The 20,401-nt window shown below is 39.6% G+C and overlaps 3 protein-coding genes across 6 annotated transcripts in view; 2 read left to right on the top strand and 1 right to left on the bottom strand.

Moving 5' to 3' along the window:
- Positions 1-8,372, bottom strand: part of apoltp (apolipoprotein lipid transfer particle homolog) — a 35,498-nt gene extending 27,126 nt beyond the window's left edge. The window contains exons 1-18 of the mRNA XM_088430217.1: positions 8,266-8,372; positions 8,047-8,097; positions 7,734-7,900; positions 7,580-7,650; positions 7,231-7,393; positions 6,001-6,138; positions 5,427-5,604; positions 5,190-5,326; positions 4,906-5,009; positions 4,508-4,673; positions 3,358-3,537; positions 3,104-3,256; positions 2,764-2,908; positions 2,450-2,608; positions 2,005-2,123; positions 1,713-1,928; positions 1,083-1,241; positions 818-1,002 (exon numbers count right to left, since the gene is read on the bottom strand). Of these exons, the coding sequence (XP_088286343.1) occupies positions 818-1,002; positions 1,083-1,241; positions 1,713-1,928; positions 2,005-2,123; positions 2,450-2,608; positions 2,764-2,908; positions 3,104-3,256; positions 3,358-3,537; positions 4,508-4,673; positions 4,906-5,009; positions 5,190-5,326; positions 5,427-5,604; positions 6,001-6,138; positions 7,231-7,393; positions 7,580-7,650; positions 7,734-7,900; positions 8,047-8,097; positions 8,266-8,320 (2,546 nt within the window). The 5' untranslated portion in view covers positions 8,321-8,372. The remainder of the gene's footprint in view (positions 1-817; positions 1,003-1,082; positions 1,242-1,712; positions 1,929-2,004; positions 2,124-2,449; positions 2,609-2,763; positions 2,909-3,103; positions 3,257-3,357; positions 3,538-4,507; positions 4,674-4,905; positions 5,010-5,189; positions 5,327-5,426; positions 5,605-6,000; positions 6,139-7,230; positions 7,394-7,579; positions 7,651-7,733; positions 7,901-8,046; positions 8,098-8,265) is intronic.
- An 815-nt stretch (positions 8,373-9,187) lies between these two features.
- LOC148415027 (E3 SUMO-protein ligase ZBED1-like) lies at positions 9,188-13,209 on the top strand. 4 transcript variants are annotated; one of them, XM_088428597.1, is made up of 5 exons: positions 9,188-9,346; positions 9,639-9,761; positions 9,945-10,121; positions 10,210-10,448; positions 11,617-13,209. In XM_088428597.1, the coding sequence occupies exons 2-5, from the start codon at positions 9,695-9,697 to the stop codon at positions 12,430-12,432; spliced, it is 1,299 nt and encodes a 432-aa protein (XP_088284723.1). In that variant the 5' UTR covers positions 9,188-9,346; positions 9,639-9,694; the 3' UTR covers positions 12,433-13,209. The 4 variants fall into 4 exon arrangements, with proteins under 4 accessions (XP_088284723.1, XP_088284722.1, XP_088284721.1 ...); XM_088428596.1 differs by having other exon boundaries at positions 9,639-10,121; XM_088428595.1 differs by having other exon boundaries at positions 9,188-9,761.
- Positions 13,210-15,068: 1,859 nt separating this feature from the next.
- Positions 15,069-19,162, top strand: LOC148415026 (Krueppel-like factor 9). Its single transcript, XM_088430180.1, has 2 exons — positions 15,069-15,871; positions 18,327-19,162. Exons 1-2 carry the CDS (start codon positions 15,358-15,360, stop codon positions 18,566-18,568), a joined length of 756 nt encoding a protein of 251 aa, XP_088286306.1. The 5' UTR covers positions 15,069-15,357; the 3' UTR covers positions 18,569-19,162.
- The last annotated feature ends 1,239 nt before the right edge of the window (positions 19,163-20,401 follow it).

The following is a 20,401-nucleotide window of genomic DNA, read 5'->3' as shown; positions in this document are numbered from 1 at the left end:
TGCACAGTTTTCCTTCAGAAGTACTAATGTGCTAAAATTGTTCTACTAGGGGGAGAAAATCATATTAGTACATGGACTTTATGCTGATATCAGGGATATCAAGTAAAGCTCCTTTCCCCTGTGGTAGGAAAATCCAGCAAACTAGTAGGCTCCATCTCACTCATGTTTTTTCCAATACTGTCCTCCACTACTGAATGACATTTCTGAATGATATCAACGGATTACGGATGTGCTGAAAGTTGGAATATTCGTTGTTTAGAATTCTATTTTATATATGAATATTGCTTAAGGCTAAGATGTATTAAATAGATTTAAGAGGGAGGAATAAACGTTTTTACTTTCTCCTACTCCTTTTTGAACACTTGTAAGCAGGTGTTACCTCTGCTGTAATTTTTTTGTGATTCGGATTTGCTGATTTTCTTTCTTATTTATTTTTTATGAACGTAAAGTGTTATGCAGTACTATTATTTTGTTCAAATCAAAATGAAAAAAGAAAATCTATACTGCAAGTAAGCAAATCTGTAATCTGTGTTTTGGTGCTACTGGTGGAGGCTACTAGTGCATTTCACATGCCTATTTGTTGGGCCTAGTAGTGTTATTTGTGCAGAACAATACAGTAGTTTAAAGTAAGAATTAATTGTGTACGAGTTGTGAAAAAAACAGACTTGTACACTTTACAAGGGTTGTTTTTTCTCTCGCTCTACTCACGCACTTAAATGTCTTACTTTAGCGAAGACAAAGAGCATAGGACTACATAGGTGGAAATAATATTTAAAAAAATTAAAAAAAAAAACGCTTTTCATAGATCTTGACTTACTTGGGTTTAACGTAACCAGCAAGGGAGAAGTGTGACATATCCCTGTAGTTGATATTTCCCTTTAGCCGCAGCGAAAGAAAGGAAGTCATATTGGTGGCTATTTTGACAGGTAAACCAGACAAAGATGGCAAAACCAACTCTTCTGTCAGGAGCACAGCCCTGTGATTCAACTGAACCTCGTGACCCTGCAAAAAAAAAAAGGACCTCAGGGACCATTTCAAAACCCAACAAACACGATGATAATCGAAAGGGATCACCAGAACACCTTGAGCAGTTTGACAGCCAGTCCTGCTACACTAAGTGACATTTGCTCAATTTGAGAAGAGAGATCGTCACATGTAAACACACTGAGCTCATGACCAAACACCTTCACACCAACCCAACACTTTAGGCCCTCCTCTTCCATTTTTTTCCTTGTGGATAACTGGAACACATAAAACAAATGCATGTTGTTGTTCGCTATACTTTATGTTGATTCTCAAACCAATACAATTGGGATGGTGGCATATTGATGCCAAGGAACTGGTAGTGTTCCCATCCTTTGTCTTCTATAGGCAAGTTGATGCACACCAGAAAAGTGATTAAAGTTGGTTAAAGCAATTCCTCGCAAAATTATGGGGCATTTGTTTTATACACACACGCATACACACAGCACTTCACTTGTTCACATTTTGTCATCTTACATGCTTATTCTGAATTGTATTACCGGTAATCTCTTAGTGAAGTTCTCTTAGTAAGTTATAATAATACAGTAGTATTTTTTTTAACAAGCTCATATTACACCCTGCACATCAAGCGAGAGTACACAAACTGTACATTTCTGATGACAGACTGTACACGCCTATGATAAGACACTAGCATTGTCATTGTCTCCCACCCTTTGCTGTAACCTCACCAAAGCTCTGGCCTTCTTCAGATAACTGTTAGTGCTGGATAAACACAAGTCTTTCTCTCCTAGATTGGCTTCGTTTATTTTCCCCTCGGTCCTCCTTGCCTCTTTGGACATTGAATGCTTTTGATGTGAAGAAGTGGGTTTCTCGTTGATGAAGGGACTCAGATGACCCAAAACGCTTTTCAGCATGGGTTCAGCATTCTCAATGTGAAGATCCACCTAGAAAGTAAATTGGGGTTGTAAGTACTGGAAACAGACGTACTAAGAAAGTGGGGATTAGAAAAATGGCACTCACTTCAACAAGGTTGCTGGCTCGACCATGAAAATATACTGTCAGGTTAGCTGAGGCAGACCTTGGAAGAAATGATTTAGGGGAGAAAATAACAGTTGCTTCCACATTTGTGATTCCAATGCCTGAAATATTCGTAAAAAGAAACATGTCAAAAGTGTATGATTATTCAAAAGGTAATGTGTTTATACATATATATGGTCCAACAATATTTCTTCCCTTAATGTATTTTCTAAATCTAAAATATGTTTTCAAAATGTGTTTACTGTTGTATTATATTTTTTTTTCAACTGATTGGCTGGGGCGGCAAGGTGGAAAACTGGTTAGCACCTCTGCCTCACAGTTCAGAGTCCTGAGTTCAATTCCAGCTCACTCCCATTTGTCTGATTTAAAAAATCTAACGTGAAGGTCTTTTTTTAATAAACTTTTGCAGACTTGTTATCATTCTTACCATTCATGGCTGTGTAGTCTGAATAGGAAGAGTATTTTAAAAAATCTGCTTCAAAATCTCTGCTGATGATGTCATCAGGCATAGAATCTGTGAGTGTCTGCTTCATGGGGTCTTCACTTCTCAGGATATTAGTCAGGTGACTCCACACAAATGCGCCCACTACATGGAAAAACAAATTCAAGGCAAAAGATTTAAAATATTAACTGTCCTGCTTGTCGATCAATAAGAAGTAAAACACCAACCTTTTTGAAACTGAACTTTTGTGTCAATTTTACAGTAAATTGCAACAGCGTCCCTCTCTATCATTTACCAACCTTGGCTGGAGTTTTCATTTCTCAAGATCACCTTCACCGCTTCAAACACATCTTGATTCGCACAGCGCATGAGCTCCTGGTATGCTGCAATCCTGACCTCTGAATCCTCCAGGGAGGAGCGGTACAGCTGCAAAAGCAATGTTCTCTGAAAAAGGGAAATTGGTGTCAGTCACTCATGTCAGAGTCCTGCTGACCTCTTCACCTCGACTTGTCATGAAGCATGGATTTAGAAACTTATGGACTTGATCAAATTCACTCTTTTAAAAGAGTAGAAATATACTTTTCAGGAAATGTCAAAGGAATCATTTCACTCCTTGCAAATTATGTCATATTTACTCACATTAGTTGAGCAATCAAAACGCCTGAAAGCTTTGATGGCAGCTAGTCTCAGCTCCAAAGGTGATGAATGATTGAGTCCACATTGATTTAACAGAGGGATGAAAGTTGAAGCAGCAAGGCCCATGTTGCCTATTGATTTCATTGCATAGATAAGCTGTTGGATAGAATGAAACGATTTAGAATTTGTAGAATACGTACTGTAAGTTTATCTTTATTAAATAGAAATGAGAATGTTGTATTCACTATGTATTGTACCTTTCTCACTTTGTCAGGTGATTCACACGATTCCTTCAGGGCTACTTCTAGTGTCTGTATGAAGGCCTGTACCTGAGGAATGTCAATGCAGGGTGTAATGGACTGCTTACATAGTTGATGGACCAGGGAGGATCCAGCCAGCAGAACCTTGTCCTGCACTTCGTAGGTGTCAGCTAAAGTCTTTCACAAACAGCAGAGAGTTCGAACATTTTCACTTCTCAAAAACAGTTTGATTTTCCACAGTATAAACTATAAGCACAAAGTTAATGAGACACATCTCCTGAATGATTCATAAATCAGGGATTGAGATGAACCTCTTAATTCTCAATTATCTTAACAAGATTTATAAGAAAATGTTTTGCTATCAACTTTAGCGGTTTAGTTTGGAGCGGTCTCTTTTCCATTTCAATGTGGGAGGTCACTACAGAATTGGAAGACATCAATTTTTGTTGCAAAAATGCCCAGAGTTCACCGCCCAAAAATATTAAAGTCATCATATATACCTGATATACTGTATATATATATATATATATATATATATATATATATATATATATATATATATATATATATATATATATATATATATATATATATATATATATATATTACTGAAGAGAAATAGCATAATTAATTGGGTTGAACCAAGTTTTACTGAATTCTTAACTTTTTTTAGTGTTTTCAGCCAAAGGTTTTTTTTTTTTTTTGGTGTTTACTTGATGATTATTCAACACAATTTCTCCTACGTAAAATCTCAAAATTAGCATTGATGTGAAGCCATGACTTTGTTATTATAACAATACTAAGATTAAATTTGCATTTTCAAACAATTGAACTATCTTCATATAATTGTAATGGTGTTATCAAGTAAAATTTTTGAAAATCGTGTTTTTCAAAAATGTTGTTGCCTAAATGGTCCTCCAATTCTGGAATGGGTCCCAGTGCACAAAGCATGATGCATGCGTGCACGTTTGAGTGAGTTTGGTAGAGAAGAACATGAGAATGTAGTCGTTGGATCATAACATGTTATGCTCATGTATAATAATTATACACGTACTATATCACAATCATTTGTAAATGTAGTTATTCTTCATCAAGTCATTATTGGTTGACCATACAGTAAGTGAAAAGCAGATGCAGATGTTCCTACATTGAGGGAGTGTATGATCTGTGGTGAAGGGTGAGGGATGAGGGCGATGGTGGTGAGGAAAGAATGAGCTTGTTCCTCATCCAATTCTTTCTCTTTCATTAGCTCAGTCAGTAGTACGATGCAGTTTTCTGAGCCACAAGCAGGTAATGCATCCAACAAGGGCTGCCTGTCCAAACAGTGAATTGACATTCGATAAACATTTTCTATGTTTGTGGAAAATGGAGTTCACTCCAATAAAGATACACAAAAGATATTTTAGGCGTACAACATATTGGTTAAATTGAAAGTTGGTTACTGATTGACGGCCATACAAAGACTCATTTCCATGCAGATGCAGTGGTACAGTCTGCTATTATGAAATAACCAAGTTATGTCAATAGAATGCTGACCACACTGACCAGTCATTGCGGCACTTGAAAGACATTTCCTGCCAAAGTGTCTTGAGCTGTGGTAGAGTCAGCTCTCGGAGCTGAAAAGCCAACTGAAGAAACCAATGCGACACCTAGGAGTGTTTAAAAAAAATCGTTCATGAACCCCTGTACCTTTGTAAGGTTAGCTGACATATTTTATGGCAGCTTTACCAATTCACACTAATCCTAAAAAGTTATGGAAACTTTACCGGTGCCCCTAAAGTTTTGTTAAAAGTACTATCAGGGTCCGCTAAAGCTGTTTTTAAGCCTACCTCTTGTGGACGTGATGTGATGCTACACAAAATCTTGATTGTGTGACTGATTTGATGAGGAGTGAAAATATTTCCAGGTCTTGCAGCTCTTTCGTCCTCAAACTGCAGGTCAGTTTGTGTCCCAAAGCCTAAAGAATCTGCCAGAGTAGTAACGTACTTTACATCACATTGGTGGTATTGTGACTTTTCCATTCTATGCGGCACATCAGAAAATTTCATCTGTTTTCCGTCCCTTACCTGCTACTGAAATGGTGCCTGGTTGGGCTCTGAGCAACTGCAAAGTTGTCTCAGTTTGCGTCTTTACCTGCCCTGTGGTTTTGGACCACGTTGCTATGGATACAGTTTCAGTGCAGTTGACCTCTTCCATAACTGCAGATCCATATGCCTGAATACAACGCAGCTCTGATTCCACTGACTGTTGATCAGGCAAACGAGAATAGGGTTTAGTAATCTTATTTTTTTAATTTTACCAATATTTTTTTTTTAATCACAGTATTTCTTGGTTCAAACTAAGGCACTTATTTTGATTGCTCAAGCAGCACTGATGCATAAAGCTAAAATTCTGTTAAAAATTAATGGTATATTTTATTGTTCTTTCATGTTTATAATGTATGAACTTATACAAGGTGTGTCATGTGTCAGGTAAGATGTGAGGTAGCTCCAAGGTGCCTGTCAACTGAAGATTAATTGAAATGTAAAAACACTCTTTCTTTCTTTCTTTCTTTCTTTCTTTCTTTCTTTCTTTCTTTCTTTCTAGACCTTCTTTCATTATTTTTATTAAACAAAAAATAGGCATTGGGATTTAACTCACCGTGTCACCTGTTAGAGCTACAGAATGAGTCCAGAAATGTGCAAGCCTCGATTGTAGACACTGTTTCAGAAACCTGGTTTTCAGCAGTAATCGTCCTCGTTTTTCATACAAGCTGGCACATGTCCCATGCACATCAGTCTGAGAAGGGAGCATTTTACCAAAGTTAGAGAAATGTGATTATGCTCTAAGTGAAAACATCATTAGCTTGACTAATGAAGAGTCACAATATTTGTAATGTCTTGAATTCATGGTTGATTTTTTTTTCCAGGTCATTTGCAGAACCAATTTGTTTAGCAATTGATCTGAATGGATAAAAACAGGTCTTCACAACAATTTAGACTGTTTTACCAGGGTCAAGATAGGAGTCTAAAATAACACTGTGTATGAGAGTGGTATAATATATAAGAGGTAAGGCTACCAAGGTTATTAGCAATGAATTTAAGATTTAGAAGGGCCAAAAGACAATGACATCACTTTTGTCATCATTTAACTTAAGGAAGTTATTTTCCAACCAGAAATTCATTATGTCTTTTTTTTTCAAGACAGCGTAGAAGAGGCTACATTTAAAAGGGGTTTCATTTTAGGAGACAATTGTGTAGAAACAGAACGAAGTATTCAATGTTCTGATGATGTTGCCTTGGTGCAGTGTGTAAAGACAGAAATGCGCTAGGCCAGGGTTCACCAATGCTGTGCCCGCGGGAACTTGGTAGCCCCAAAGCAGGCCTGTTCTGTAAATAGCTTACAAGTGAGAGAACAATATGGTTTTCTAAGAATTTAAAAAATTATATATTGCATTTACATTACATCTTACACTTGATTTGCAAACTTATTACAGCTGTTTCTTAATGTGTTTCTTAATTCGCGTGAGGAATCTTTAACATGATCGCCATCTTCACACAAAAGCCTATAACATTAATCAACCTAAAACAATAACATTATGAGAGATACTTTGAGGAAATTTATCATTTCAGAAGTATGCATCAAACTAATAGCCTTTCTTATTACTCAGTACCCAAAGAAGTAACTTTCAGTTTTACAAAGGTCCGTGATCGCTGTGTTAGACTCTAGAATTGGTTCCTGGGGAAAACCATAAAACTCAGGCAAGGGCAAGGGATGATGAAGAAATCAAGAAATGTGCTCTTGATGCCAACAAACTGATAAATATGATCCAGAAGTTTACTATAGTCTATGATGTCGGAACCATTAACATAAAAAAGGACCAGATCTCACCTCGATTTCTGAATGTTTGGATTCTGTGTGGGAGGTCTGGAGCATGCTCAGAAATGCCCTTTTAATGTTTAATGTCCACACCTGCTCCTCCTCCTGGATACACAGGGTTAAAACCTTTCCCCCCCTTAGGGAGAACTTCAGGGGTGTTCTCTCCAGCGACTCCCTAAGAAAAAAAAACACCAGATGAGTGAGCTTGTAGAAACTCAAAAACAGACGCGTGCGGCAAGTATCAAATGTCATCATCATGCTTTAAGGCTTGAGCACTTGAGCAAAAATAAAGGATAAAAATCACATACATTGAACACATACCTTAAACCAATGCAAAGATGCATGCATATTTTCAGATTACCTCAATCTTTTCAATCTAGGCACAGAGTGTTCCTTTTGAGGGGATAGTCGCTTTATCTGTGGATTTCTTATCTATGACACAATTCCCACATTATAATCAAACATCAATCACAACAATGAAAGATTTACAGTATGTTTATGTTTCAGGCTCTAACCTGCATTATTAGATGACACTCGGAGATGGCATCAATATCAACCAAAGAGTCCAGTACCAGTCCATTTCTGCCAGCATTCGACCCGTGCAGGGATGTGGTGATTGCCGCTTTATACCTGTAAGTATACCTCACCCTTCTCTGATAGGACACGTCAGAGGTAGGAAAGGCTAAGGCCGTGCAGCAATAACATTATAAATGAGATTTCAAGGGACGTGTTTACTTTTTGTAAGAAATAGCTTATATCATTCAGATGGATCTTTTTTCATAAAAATCATTTAAATGATATGACCAAACTCTCACAAACTATTCTCACCCGCACAACTTGAATCACAGAGATCAGATTTTGACTGGAGGCAATCAGCTACTGTAAAGCAAGCAAAGGCACATCTCACACATGTTGATAAGATTTCAAAAATACACCCAAAGAAATTATGGTTTGCTTCCACACTCAGCGCTTCATATTGCATCTCCTGTCTTCTTCGGAGGGCTACTTGCACACAAAGTGAAACAATACACAAACAATTAAACTCACCATACAGGAGACCAAAAAATGCAAAATAGAGACAGTAAAACCAGGGCATTGCCATTGCAGCCCTAAGTCAAGACCGGTCCTTCTGCCTCAGAGGCTCCACATGAAAGTGAGATGAAAACGGAGCACTGTTCCCAACCACTGAAAGACCACACTTGTATGAGGGTCTCCACAGTGACCCACACTGCTCACAGCAACCAATCAGGAAATACCTTAGAAGCTGGAGCTACAAACACACCCTCGACCAATCACTTCACACAACACTGACACCTAAAAGTAGCTGAACTAAGAGCATGGCACATATGGCATTTTAGCCAGAAAGGAAGTCCGATAGAAATGTGAAAACTGCAACAGTACATTCATACATACAGATGTTTAGGGATATAAGTAACCCCACTGATGAGATATAATTTGTCCTTTGGACAAATTTTGACAACTCAACTAACTTCACACAATTGGAACAACTTACACACACACACATGCATACACACACACACACACACACACGCACACATATATATATATATATATATATATATATATATATATATATATATATATATATATATATATATATATATATATATATATATATATATATATATATATATATATATATATATATATATATATATATCACGTGATAATGTCCTATTAAAATATTACAAAATGAGTTTCCGTTTTTAGATATAGGATGAAGTCACGAAACGGCTAAAACTCGTATTAATCCCTAATGTATACTGTAGATCATTACTATTCACACTATACTATATCGTCACTTTTTTCTCATCTTCTACTCTGGCGGAGTATGAATAATCAATGAAGGCGTTTGAATGAATCGCGTCAGATTTAACTGCAGCGACGTTTCTGATTTACGGCAGTTTTTTGACGTCACCGTTGAACATTACAGTACATCCACGTTTTACGGCACTGCTGAATGGACGTAAACAGCATGGCAGCCGAGGGGAGTTTAGCAATGTTCGAAGTGAAAAGAGAGTTTAAAGAGGAGATGGAAGACTTGGAAGAGTTGGTGCCAAAGAGAGGGAACCGCAGTTCCATGGTTTGGCTTTGGTTTGGATTTAAGGTATCAGACATCGAGCAGAAAACTGTCATCTGCAAAACATGCCGCCGTAAAATCGCTACCAGCGACTCGAACACGTCGAATCTCTTCTATCACTTAAAGTCACGACATGGAGAACTTTACATCGAGAGTTTGAGGTTGCGAGAAAGCATAAACGGCACACCTCAACTACACAGCAACGGAACGAAAAAAATAGACCTAAAGGTCCGAAAAGAATCGTTGACCAAATGTATTCCGTATGACGAGCAGTCTCGCAGACACCGCGAAATTACCGATGCCATCTCTGAATTTATAGTATCTGAACACACGGCCTCGGCGTATACTGTCGAAAAGAAGAGCTTCCGGGCATTGATGAAAACACTCGACCCCAGATACAACATGCCAGATCGAAAACACTTCAGTGACGTCCAGCTGCCACGTATGTATGAAGAATGTCGTGCAAAGGTTACTGAAGAACTTAAAAATGTGGAATATTACGCACTAACAACTGATCTGTGGACCTGCGGAGTTACGCAGCCGTATATGAGTCTGACAGTTCATTTTATCAACAATGACTGGACCCTCATTAGCCGATGCTTACAAACAATATACTTACCCGAAGACTACACGGAGGTGATGATGGCCACTGTCCTCAGAGAAGTACTTGAATCGTGGGAGCTGCATGAGGATATGCTGATCTGCGTGACCACTGATGGTGCAACTAATAGCAATAGTGCACTGCACCTGAATGAGTGGAACAGGCTGCATTGCTTTGGGCATCTTCTGCAGCTGGCAATAGGTGAGCAGAACAATGTCTGACTCTAAATTGTGTTTATTTTGTCCAAATATAGTCAATTAAGTTTGCGTCCTCCTTTTCTGTGTAAAAGAGAACAGTCTGAAAACTCCATCTGCTGAAACTCAAGCACAAGTGAAACATGCAATTGAAATCTGCAAGCGGGTGACAGGCACCGTTGCCAATTCATTCAAGAGAAGATGTGACCTGGCCAAGGCTCAGGTGGAACTGGACCTGCCCATTCACCAGCTCAAAAGCGAGAAACCCACAAGATGGTGCTCAAGACAACAGATGATCAGCAGGTTTATCGAGCAGGAGAAAGCTGTTAAACAGGTACACACAAACACAAATGCACGTCAAGAGAATATCAGTTAGTAATTGTATGAATAGTGAATGAAATTTACTGTAAATGTATAAACGCTAGTGCTTAGAGGACGCGTCTTTACATCACAGCAAGGATGGCCAATGTACTTTTGTTTTGTTTCTTTTACGTAACAATGTAATGTTGGATGTTAAATGGTAAGTCAAGATCATTTGTTAAGATTAAAAATGTTATATTTGAATGAAACTTATGCGACTAACGGATTCTTAAATAGCCATTTTCAGCAGTAAAAATGAATACATCCATTATTGTAACCGCTTGTCCTCACATGATATGCGGGCATGCTGGAGCCAATCCCAGCTGTCTTTGGGCAGTTTGTGAGGTACACCTTGAACTGGATGCCAGCCACTTGCAGGGCACACAAAGAAAAACACTCCATTAATACTCACAAGCACACCTAAGTATCCAATATATTTAGTCAACAATTAACTATGTTTCTTCATGTTCAATTAGTTAGGTCTGAATATGGCACTTCAAATATAGATTATTTAAAATGTTCGTCTTTATGTACTGTAAACATTTACAACAGTTGTACACAGGTAATACTTGTGTCATTATTTACTACACATAAATTCATTCTGTGACCTTGCATCTCCTTAAATTAATATATATCATGAATTTGGTTGAGCAGGCCATTCCGCGCATGATTTAGTGAACAATGCATGAAAGTTATGCAAAGGGATGTCACTACACACAACCTTAAGTCAAAGTTTGTTTCAGTCATAAAATATGTAGTGCAACATAAATTAAGGCATAAATGTCACTGTGCATAGCCACTAGTAACACAGACACATATGACAAGAATTAACATTCTTACAACTTCATTAATTGTGCCACACAATGCATTCTGTGAACCGAAAAGGAAAGTTTCTGTTGACTCCTGCTATTTGTGTGGAGTAAGTATCAGGCCGGCCCATGAATAGTGAAAATCCAATTGTAATTAACGCCTAGTGAAATGTATTGGATGGAAACAAATGGTGTTTTGTTTAATAGATTTTTTTATTATTATTATTAATCAGCCCATTAATCTGTGATTAGTGTTTTTTTCTGACAAAAATCAGCATTGGTCTAATAATATATTGATGCTTTCCTTCGAATAACATTTGAATGCATTTCCAGGTCCTCTGCGAGGACAGTAAAGTGAGGCATCTGATTCCAACCAAGCAAGATATGAAAACTTTGGAGTCCATTAGCAAGGCATTAAGCCCTCTCATGGAATTTACAGATGCTTTTCCTGGAGAGGAGTATGTTAGTGTGTCGTACATTAAACCAATCCTACACCTCTTCAAGCACCAAATTCTCAAGTCTCAAGATGATGACTCCTCGCTTACTAGAACCATTCAAGAGGGAATACTGAGCTACCTCAGTGACAAATATGCCGACGACGCCACTGAGAATCTCCTTGACATGACTACACTCTTGGATCCACGATTTAAAACAGCCTACATAAGGGAAAACCAAATCAACCTCATCAAGACAAGAGCTGTTGCAGAAATGGAGCTACTTGCAGCTGGAGTTGAAACAGCAGCACCAGCAATCCCCATTCCAGTGCCATCTGCGGATGAAATTGAGATCCCGACAGCCAAGAAAGCCAAGAAGAGTTTGTCCAGCTACTTCAAGAAAGCAGGAGCACCCAATTGGCAAAGCACGTCAAAGCCAAGCAGAGCAGCCGTCGAAGTGGAGCTCATCATGTACCTGCAGACAGCTGACTTGGATCCTGAGGAAGATCCTCACATGTGGTGGAGGCAGCATGAGGTCAACTATCCATTAGTGGCCAAACTTGCCAAAAAATACCTGTGCATTCCCGCTACTAGTTTTCCATCCGAGGAGATTTTCGGTGCCACTGAGATCATCTCATCGTGGAGGAGCTTGTGTCTCAAGCCGGAAAGAGTTGACCAGCTTGTCTTCCTATCTGTCAACCTGTCCAAGACTTGAAACAAAAAATAGATACCGTATATATATTTTTAATGTTATGTAAACTTCCATCCATTCGTTTCCTATACCAGCTCATCCTCACTAGGGTCTCTGGCAAGCTAATACCTATCTCAGTGGTCTTTGGGCAGGGGACATCCTGCACTGGTTGCCAGCCAATCGCAGAGCACACAAGGACAAATAACCATTCAGAGTTGTGATCACAACTGAGGACAATTTAGCATTTATTGTACCTACCATGAATGATTTCTGAATGTGGAAGGACGTTGGGGTGCCCGAAGGAAACCCAAACAGTCATGGGGAGAACATGCAAACTCCACACAAGAAGGCCAGAGAAAACTGAAATTGACCCGGGACCTCTGATCTGTTAGGCGGTCGTGCTAACCAATCTTCTCAATGTGTCTCCCCTGATGTTAAAAAAAAAAAAAAAGTGACATTCATTTCACTTGCATTCCATGGAAAATTTGTGTTTTACAGACGTGTTTTATTTTCAACACATATGCATGTTTTTTGTGTTTTATGAATTAAAGGAGAAAACATAAGAGAAAATTAACATTTATTTCATGTCACAAAATTCTTTTATGGGATATTTATAGAGATCTGGATACAAAATATCCTACATCAGGAGATAAAATTTTGTGTTTTGCACAATCCATGCACCTTTTGTTTTGACTGTTTTGTTGTCATAAGTGTTCAAAATATGTATTTATGGTCTGCATGCTGCAGGATCACAACAACCTTTTTATGTTTTGAATAAAAACCTTCCAATGTCTTAGTTCATTTTCATGGTCATAATTTCATAATTTTAGAGTTAACCCTTTAAATCAGAAGTAGGTATAAAAGTTGTATTCGTAGTTTTTGTTTAGCCGGTAATCTTTTTTTTTTTATTGCATGGAATCTTTGTCACGTGCAAGATGAGAGAGTCACTAAGTACTGTATAGGGTAATGTAAACTAATTTTTAAACAACTTACCTACCTTATGTAGTTACAGATACACAGTGTTACAAAAACACAATAAGCAGTTTCAGTTCATTTTTGTCTTTTCTCAAAAAGTATTTTCATATTTATAGGATTCCATTGATGAAAATGTTTTCCAATTTTTGTTTGTCATTTTTTGTTGACTAAATTACACTTGTAAGAGTAGTATAATTTACATAGGATTAATTTAGATACAATTAATGCCTTTCCTTGAGTATTCTTGTAAAGAATGTTATTTTGAGCTCTATTACACCCACAATCTCTACGGTATCTGCATTTATTACTTGTATGAAACTTGTCACATGACTCTCACCGATGCAACTATTTGACTCCATCTGACCAATCAATCGGAGCAAGGCCATCATGTGACCACAGACAGCCTATGCTTCAAAGTGACGTATTTACACGAAACATGACAGAAAGCCATATGTTGTATACCCTTAAGAATACGAGAGACTGTTTAGGATTGTTTTTGCAAAATGTAATGCTCAACAAAATCATCAGGTCAACCATGTCACGTTCTCTTTTGGTGTCAGAATAGAAAGATTTGTGTGCATTCAAAATAAGCAAGAAAAAAAATAAAATAACTGACAATACAATATATGATGTTTGCACTTTGACCAGTCTCCTGTTGGAAGTTATCTTTGATCAAATAAATATAATTTATATTTGTTGGTAAAATATTATTGAGGAGATATTTGAATTTACAAATCTATATTATATTGGTGATTATTCAACTCAAGTGCCGAAACCTGTGACATGACAATGTGTTTGCAGAATTTCGTGTACCCACTCATTGCAGCGGATGTGGCTCTTTAAGAATTGACCAATCAGATTCAATCTCATGTCAAATGGTAAGAAGCAGACAAATGCCACCAATCTATATTGCCTCTGATTAAACCCTAAATAATGTTCAGATGTTCGAGTAGGATTGTATTTGCTTCATGAATTACAACTTGGAATACCTCTTTCTTATATATGATAATGGAGGACAGCTTCGGGACATTTCAAAGTCAGTACTTTTTCATAGAAGATTCGATCAGACATTTAACGAGTATTAATAAAATGTACTCCCCAAGAGACAAGGGTGTGACTACTTTGTTTTTTTTGCATAAACTAAGCCTAACATCAATCCATGACGTGTAAGAGAATAGAGCCATCTAGTTTCTCTGTTTTGGACCTTAAAAATGCAAACAGTGGATAGCTGGAGGCCGTGCACATTTTTTACTTTAAAAAGACCCAACATCCCACACGCCTTTCATCATGCACTCCTCCCACCATCCTAGCTTAGCCGAAGCTCAAGCTTGCCAGCCTTCCACGATGCACCCGCCAGGCCACCACTGGTCCACGCCCGTGCAGCGACGTCAGGCAGTCTGTCGTTAAAGATGCGTTCATGCTCAGGAGAAAATCGGAAGCATGACAATCAGGTTACAGAACTAATCGCGGGCGAACCTCGGAGCAATTTATGAGCTACGTTGGCTATCAAAACCATGTTTGTATATAAAAATGCTAAAATCTAGAATTTTTGCTCACAAAAATGAAACGAAAGGGTTGGTTTTGCCCCAAATCACACACGTACAAAATGGCAAGTCTTAAAAACCATAGACCCTGAACGCCGCCGTAGTCCGGATCAGGGGGCGTAGGTTTACCACCGGCTCGCCTCACTAGTCTCAGACACAATGAGCCGTCAGTCGGTGGGGTACACGCATGTTGGCTCGGCGGAATTGGCACCATTTTAACCCACTTTTAGTACCCGTTGTACACTTCTTTGATGTGCAGGACTATTACGGAACCGCGGGAGCTCTTTATGGGGTTTATAAGTGCGATTACATCGAGTTTGGTGAAAACGAGGTCGAGAGTAGTCTACAGTAGTTAGCCTCTCCTGCCTGCTGGACCACCACCCCCCACACCTCGTTTATTTCCCCTACTTTTTTGACCCCAAGACAAACAATGTCGGTCAGCGCGTCCTCCGACTACTTCGCCGCAGAGTGTTTGGTTTCTATATCGAGTGGTCCCGTTTTGCACAGACCCACCCCGCTGGCCCTCGCCGCCAGCCAGCCGAGTACCACAGCGGGCCTGCTCCCCGGGGAGCACGACGGCTCGAGCGAGGACCGCGAAGTGCGGGAGACCCTGAGGTTGGAAGGGGCTAACATGGTGACTGTGGCCGGGATCCTCACCGACCTCCACGGCAAGTTCCGGCCCATGTCGGCCTACTCTGAGAGCAGCAACTCGTCGTGCGGTGGGGAGAGCGGTTACACCACGTTGTCCGACCCCACCACCCCTACCATGACCCCCTCCGCTACCCCGGTGCCCGGACAGCAACCGCCGAGGGGGGGAGCGGCTGGAGGAGGAGGCGTGGGGCCCCCGCGTTCCCCCGTGAAGAGGCACCACTGCACTTTTGACGGATGCGACAGAGTTTACGGGAAATCATCCCACTTGAAAGCACACATCCGGACCCACACAGGTATGGAAACAACAGTGAGTGAGGTCACATTATTCTCTGGCGCATGGTTTGACGCCTTTAGCTCAATCTATTCCTTTTCCGTAACTTCCGTGAAGGCAACACCGAAAAAAACGTATTCTATTAACTTTTTAGTGCATCGACGGGCTTGCTTCCGCTTTGTAAGATCCTAGCTTGTCTTTATAGTAGTTTTTTTTTTTTGGTCGAATGTGACCCACAACCTGTTGTCGAACAAAAGCCACCAGAGGAGGAGAGAGAGAGAGAGAAAAAAAACTACCCCCTTAGCGACGCCAACAAAGAAGTAAACTAACAAAAGAACTGGGCTGGACGTTAAAACCGGTGACGAACCTCTTCCCCGACTCGATTTGCATATGAAATGAACGTAAGACGAAACCTGCGTGTTTGCGTTGCCAGACGCTATCTCCCCTCTTGGTGGCAGCACACTACACTCAATTTGGATGCTCATTTCAGTTTCCCCATACAGTTCAGTGAGCATTTTTGTGCAAAAGACCGATTGTATTGAACGTCGCGAGTCATTAGGAGGTCTTTGGAAAATACATTAAATTCAAACTTATATGTTATCGCATTAAATGAGCGTATTTAGTTTAGTATGTTGAAGACATGTATCAACTGTAATCCTCCTTTGCGTGGGCTAAAGCTGCCCCCTCCCCTACCCCCAATACTGGCCAGTCATTTGTATGTCTTTCGCGCGCGCGCGTGTGTGTGTGTGTGTGTGTGTGTGTGTGTGTGTGTGTGTGTGTGTGTGTGTGTGTGGGCTTGGGGCTACAGTAAACGATCCAAGGTTCATGCAACGTCTAATTTGTACAGAAATGTAAATGTTTATGTTGTACCTTAATTACGATTTTTTTTTAAACTTTACTTCCGTGCGTATGGTACTTTTTTCGCAAAATGATGGGGGAGGTGATGTTTTTGGAGCCGTTCACCTGGCGCAAATGGATTAAGGACAGGAAATTGCGTAAAGAAAACTGCGATGGGAACGCCCACAAAGTGGTCTGCAACAACAACGTGGTCTGGCTTTGTGATCTTAAAAATGGCTCCGAGCATCATCCGCTCGACTTTTGGAGGCCTGCGGTATCGTAGGGGAAGAACTGTTGAATCTGAATTCTTGTTTATTATTGTTTGGATCACATTCACACACAATAACATGGGTATGGTCCATATTGAGAAACGCAATTACTGATGAAGTAATCATGCAATTTAATGGTGCGTTTCTGCATATTGGCGTGCCTTTAAAACAAATATACTACAGTAACTACACGATATCAATGACAGCATGCCCCCCTCCTAAAAAAAAAAAAAAAAAAAAGTTTGCAATTATCCATAAATCCACAAGATGGTGGCCCAGCACCAAAAGCTCCTCCACGCACTTCAGCGTCGTTTTTTTTCGCACAGAGATCACACAAGTAGGTGCTAACACAAGCACTACTTTTATATTAGACCAGCTTTGGCTAAAGCAGAAAATCTTGAGGTAACTTGGACCAAAGTGCTCATCAGATACTTACAACAATAAAGTGCTGCCTTGACTTGATATGTTTTTTAACCACACTTCTGTCTCAACACTTGTATTTCTTACGTTCATTATTGAAATGAATATAATCCATTCAAGCTCCACAAACAAATCTAACATCATTTTTAAAGAAGAAAACAAAAGTATGCAGTATTGGAATTCATTAAATCATACAGTAATGAAAAATATAGAATTAGGGTTTAAAATGTCTCTCAATGGCTTTAATTTAATCAGCCTGCTTCAGGCATGTGTGTGCTTTGACTACCAGGGGGCAATAAAATACAGTCAAATGTACAGTAATTAGTTTTAGTTAATATATGTTAATTGATGATGTAACGTGAACAAAACAGTCACAACTAATTTGAGAGTTGTTTGTTTTAGAACTTAAATAATATGTTATTACCATGTTTGTGTTCAAATATCTGTTGCTTTAAGGATTACAACCTCTTTGACATTGATCATAGTGTTAGACCCTCTATGGTGCCCAATGTGTTGCCCGCAGTCTACCGTGTTGACCTAAGGACAATTTAGTATGTCCAATTCCTCTACTGTGTAGGATTTTGAAATGTCGGAGGATGTCAGAGTGCCCAGAGAGAACCCACTCGGGCACAGGGAGAACATGCAAACTTGGCACAGGAGGGCCGGCGCGAGCTGAAATTGAACTCAGGACTCTGAACTGTGTGGCGAATGCGCTAACCACCCTTTCACTGTGCCACCCGGCGCATACGCTTAACGTCACTGATTTTTCGGAGTGTAAACTGGGGATGCCTTTCAGTTATGGAAAACAATATAACCTGCACCTTTTGTTGTTAAATAAAGCAAAATTACTGTGCTAGTTGATAGGATAATCAGTAGAGTTATCTGCCATCAGGACAGACGACCAAGTGTATTTTTAGCTTAATCCATCGGTGTGGTGCTCCTGTTTTTCAGGCGAGAGGCCGTTTCCATGCACCTGGCCCGATTGCGAGAAGAAGTTTGCCCGCTCCGACGAGCTGGCTCGCCACACGCGCACACACACGGGCGAGAAACGCTTCCTGTGCCCGTTGTGCGACAAGCGCTTCATGCGCAGCGACCATCTGATCAAGCACGCCCGCCGTCACCCTGACTTCCAGCCTGCCATGTTGGGGCGCAACAAGGGCATGTCCTCTCCTAGCCTGGCTATCCACCATTAGAGGGTTGTAGTCACTTGGGGGGGACCAGCTACATTTTGTTTTATTGAGGGGGGGTGGGGAGTTAAGCTTTGCTATGTTGTGCTTAGAACGCGCACGTAAAAAAAAAAAAAAAAAAAACACAGCTGGATGTGAGGGGCAAGTAACGATAGCTGTACATCCTGCACCGGAGTCACTTGACCACTTTGCCCCTGCATCGTATGAAGGTTTGGTTATCGTTGGCTGTGTAGAAAAATGGGACCAGTTCCAAATCTTTAACTACAGATTTTGATGTGCTTTTCGATTCCACTTAATCGATTCCTGGAATTAAAGTTGACTCCGTTGCGCTCTCTTTTGAAATTGCCACAAAAGAGAAGCAAATGGAAGAGAAATATGGTCAAATGTGAAGCTGCACAATTCATTTATGTCATACAAGGTTTTGTATGTCTAGTTTTGGACATAACATATCTGCTGGAAGAATCACACCAGCAAATGATGGCATTATATATTTAGTGTATATTGTTAGTAAAATAAAATTACAAAATGCTTTATCATTTAAGACAGACGTTCATGACATGGTTAAGTTTTACTGAAAATAAATTTTTGCTTCAGAACGAATTTGGGTTTCGTTTCTCAGGCGGGAGATCTGATGAGAGTTGGAATCGAAAAAGCAGAATTAAATTGACCAAATCAACCCAACCCTAAAGTCACGTCAGACTTTCGAAATCTGCAGGGATTTTTTTTCTGTTGAAATCTGCACATCACAGCAACACAACCTCCGAATCTCCTTTGTCATCTTTTGGTTACTTTGCAAGTTGTAGCCGTAGTCTATAGTGACGTTTATTTACTGTGGGTAGCACAATAATATTGTGATGATAGTTTATCACAGACACAACCTAAAGGAGTTTTTCAATTGTTAGCTCTGCCGATTTCATGGCTTTTTTTTTTTTTCAAGTTTTAGTGGCGATACATTCCTTTTTGAAATTGCATTTAAAGCATCATCAAAGTTACTTCCTTTTCTGTCAAATCTAACCATAGATCAACTATTTTGGCCATGAAGTGGCTCGAGCTTTGAGAGCTTTTTGCACGCCATCCTTAAGCCAACATCTTTTAGCACCCTGGAAACGCTGACACATAATACGGAGTAGTATTATGTCTAATAATGATGCAAATGTATATAAGCTTTAAGCTTTTAATGTAGAAAAAGAAGTATAATGCAGTTAGCGGCAGAAGTAATACATGTGATGTAGTCCTTATATTAGGGGTAACAGTATGGGCTTGATAGAAAGGCTTTGCCTGTGTGTTGGTGAGTATGCGTGTGTGCTTTTATGTTTCTTCTTTGATTTTTTTTTCCCCTAAATTTTTATTGTTTTCTCTTAGAATATGACGCTTGATGTGCTACACTCCCAAAGCATCAAGTCAATAACCAGTGTGAAACCAGATAGCAGAATATCTTTAGGATAACAGGTTTTCCTCACAAAACAGCCTTAGAAGTAAGACACTTGTGATGTGGTGCTCATGTAGTACTGCTTGGTGAAACAGATTTACTGTCAGGAATAAGAACGGGTACATAATGTGATTCAACTTTTCTGTTTGTAAAAGCCTGTGTGTTAGTGTTAGGAGGGACTGGTTAGGAGATAGCAGTGAACCACCATTTTTAAAGCAAATACCAAAATGTGCTGGAGAAAGACCTGGTTTCCAAATGTAGAACTCAGTAGATATTGCTTACAATTGCAGCCCATGCCCTTTTTTGTCCCCAAATCTTAGAAAAGAAAGTCTTTAGCTGGGAGTTCCAAGTACCCCAATGCTGATGCTAGTTTCTTTAGCCAGTCTATGGCATTTTGGATGAAACGTCAG

This window comes from Hippichthys cyanospilos, chromosome 12 (genome assembly GCF_059441005.1).
Source record: "Hippichthys cyanospilos isolate Australia breed blue-spotted pipefish chromosome 12, RoL_Hcya_1.0, whole genome shotgun sequence".
NCBI lineage: Eukaryota > Metazoa > Chordata > Actinopteri > Syngnathiformes > Syngnathidae > Hippichthys > Hippichthys cyanospilos.
Note: the sequence above shows the minus strand (reverse complement) of the source record. Positions and strands in the feature narration are given on the sequence as shown.

Excerpts from the sequence above, each read along its gene's own strand:
- LOC148415027 (XM_088428594.1), top strand. The coding sequence starts at position 9,200 with ATGGACGTAAACAGCATGGCAGCCGAGGGGAGTTTAGCAATGTTCGAA. Across the intron at positions 10,122-10,209 it reads TCTTCTGCAGCTGGCAATAG|AGAACAGTCTGAAAACTCCA; the intron begins GTGAGCAGAACA and ends TCTGTGTAAAAG. Across the intron at positions 10,449-11,616 it reads AGGAGAAAGCTGTTAAACAG|GTCCTCTGCGAGGACAGTAA; the intron begins GTACACACAAAC and ends ATGCATTTCCAG.
- LOC148415026 (XM_088430180.1), top strand. The coding sequence starts at position 15,358 with ATGTCGGTCAGCGCGTCCTCCGACTACTTCGCCGCAGAGTGTTTGGTT. Across the intron at positions 15,872-18,326 it reads ACACATCCGGACCCACACAG|GCGAGAGGCCGTTTCCATGC; the intron begins GTATGGAAACAA and ends CCTGTTTTTCAG.